Raw genomic sequence first — 2,798 nt, 5'->3', positions numbered from 1 at the left:
AATTGACTTTAAAGGCTTCAATGCTATCCTCTAGAGCTATGACATTATTGTCCTCATGCTGAACATTAAACATAAACCTTATATTTTGAATTCTCTCCTACTATGAGTCAGTCTTTATTGGATCTAGCATCAGGAGACAATTTGCTTGCTATTAGTTCGTTAACTTGTCATTACCTTAACAGTATCTCTCTTCACACACACATCGATGCAATCATATATGTATAAAACTTCGTATGTATTTGTACATGTACAAACGAGCATTCGCACGTGCATGCACAGACAGACATAAAACCTAGATCCTACTAGTTTTTGAGCCTTTGGACTCTTAGTGCTGGCTAACAGCCTTCTGAGCATAGGCAAGAAGACTTTCGTGCATGTTCAATGTGCTGAAAAAGAGATTCCAGAATGTAAGCTAGCTATTAGCTGAAGGCAGACCAACAAAAACCGCAACTGATAGCATACACTTAAGACATTGGAGTAGATTCTCCAAGGTACCAGTAATCCGTGCTCATGCTCTCTCTCTCTCTTAAAGATATAAGTTATCCCTTTAAAAAAGGGTCATGATGTGCATCACATACCAAAATAAATATGCTTTTTAACTTGCTTCAATAGTAAGCTCATAAAGAGGAAATCATTTATGCAGGAAAACTCTCAAGAAATACAGGAAAAAGAAGAGAAGAGCACTGGACCTCCCTACAACCGCATATCAGAATAGGAGCTCACATGCCATTCCAGTAGTAGAGCAATGCATTCCACTACATAGCTGCTACGCAAGACTGAGTTCTATTATGTTTTCTTTGTCCTCTTTTGTATAGGCTTGTACCATTAGCTGACACATTTCATTTTTGTCCCTTTATTCCTTTATTCCATTCTGATAGGTTAGTGTGCATTCTTTTCGGTGTATATAAGTTGGGGGTCTTGCTATATAGAAATGATACAGAGTAATGAGAATGATTTTGATCTCTTTCAATTATGTTTCAATCCTAGAATTCTAACATGGTATCAGAGCCGCCCCAGGTTCCCTCATTCTCGTATTGCCTTATTTTCTTCTAGTCATTTTATCTGTCACCTTCTCTGCATTTAGTTCTTCATCTTTTTGCCATCTTTCTTTTCATCTTCTCAAGCGCTGCTTCATCAATGGCAGAGGATAATGATTCCATCAACACTCCTCCACCTAATGCTCCAACTCCCTTCATTTCCCCCTCAGAAAACCCAAATAGCCCATACTTTCTTTATTACAATGATAACTCCCACACTATGATCATCACTCCTTCCCTCACTGGGTCGAACCACCTCACATGGCACAGGTCTTTCACTCTGGCTATTTCGATTAAGAACAGGATGGGTTTTCTAGATGGGAGCATCTTAACCCCAAATTTGGCTTATTCTCTCTATGTTCCTTGGCTACACTGCAACAACCTTATTCTCTCGTGGATACTCAACTCTATTTCGAAGGAAATAGCTTCCAATGTTTTCTATATCAGTTTTGCAAATGAGGTGTGGGAAAAGCTCAAGACTCACTTTGCTCAACCAGATAATGTACGGATTTTTCAACTTCAACAACAGCTCAGCACTATTGTGCAAGGGACACAGATGGTAAGTGAATATTTCACTCAGCTAAATGGTGTATGGGAGGAATTGCACAACTATAGGCCATTACCTTGTTGTTCTTGTGGGCTTTGCACTTGTAAAGCACTTAATTCGGTTGGAGATATACAACAATCAAACTATGTGTTCAAATTCCTCATGGGATTGAACGATTCCTATGAAACAATCAAAGGACAAATAATCCCGATGAGTCCAATCCCTTCACTAGACAAGACTTTTTCCTTGGTTCTACAAGAAGAAAGGCAAAGGCAAACCAAGAGCTTAGTTTTGCCAGCCAGTGAGTCTTCGACTCTTGCTACTCAGTTCAAAAGAAAGGAACAATCTGATATGACTTGTCAGCATTGTGGAAAGGCAGGGCATACACAAGAGAAATGTTATAGGCTGATTGGTTTTCCTCCAAACTTTAAATTCACAAAGACTAGACCAGGGTACTCGAACAATAGTTCTTCTGGTTATCACTTGGCTAATCAAGTTATATCTCAGGATCAAGGGAAAGGGTGTTTGGAAAGTCCTCAGCTGTCACTTACTCAGGATCAAGTTCAGAAGCTTTTGGCACTTGTTCATGGTCAATCTCTACAGCCTAGTCGTAACCATCCCTATACTCCTTAAGGAACAACCTCTACGAACACGGAATCTACTTCATCCATAGCTACTCATTCCAATATTGCAGGTATACCTCATTATCGTTCTACTGCGTGACTGTTCGGATTGGATCGGATCGCTCGGTTCAATCGGTTAGCCGGGTCATATGCACAGGCCTAGTCTCAATACTAGATCTAGGGGCTAGATGCGAAGTAGGGGAAAGGAAACACGGCGAAGAGAGAAAAGTTGTAATTCCAGATATCTCAAAATCACAAGTATAGTGAAGAGGCAAAAAAAATTATCTAGAAAATCCACCCAAGACTTCGAGATAAAAGATTCATTCTCATGATTAGTGAAAACATGAAAATAAAAAAGACACTGAGGACCAGACGTGGAGTGTATATAGAATTTACACCCTCCAATTGAGAGATGACATGTACGGTATCTCATATAATTACGGTACAATCGACTACATAAAAAAATATATATATATCAGTGACACTCTCTATCCCCTCAGGCGCTCTCTCTCTTATTCTCTCTCTCTCGCACTCCCCCGAAGCCATTGCCTAGCTCTCTCTCTTGGAATTTGTACTAACTCATATCTTTTT

The 2,798-nt window shown here is 39.7% G+C and overlaps 1 protein-coding gene across 1 annotated transcript; it reads left to right on the top strand.

The window, feature by feature from the left end:
* The first annotated feature begins 1,137 nt into the window (after positions 1–1,137).
* LOC122282449 lies at positions 1,138–2,217 on the top strand. Its single transcript, XM_043094400.1, has one exon. The coding sequence runs from the start codon at positions 1,138–1,140 to the stop codon at positions 2,215–2,217; it is 1,080 nt and encodes a 359-aa protein (XP_042950334.1).
* Positions 2,218–2,798: the final 581 nt, after the last annotated feature.

The sequence above is a fragment of the Carya illinoinensis genome, chromosome 11, assembly GCF_018687715.1.
Source record: "Carya illinoinensis cultivar Pawnee chromosome 11, C.illinoinensisPawnee_v1, whole genome shotgun sequence".
Lineage (NCBI taxonomy): Eukaryota > Viridiplantae > Streptophyta > Magnoliopsida > Fagales > Juglandaceae > Carya > Carya illinoinensis.
This window is presented reverse-complemented; position numbering and strand designations above follow the sequence as displayed.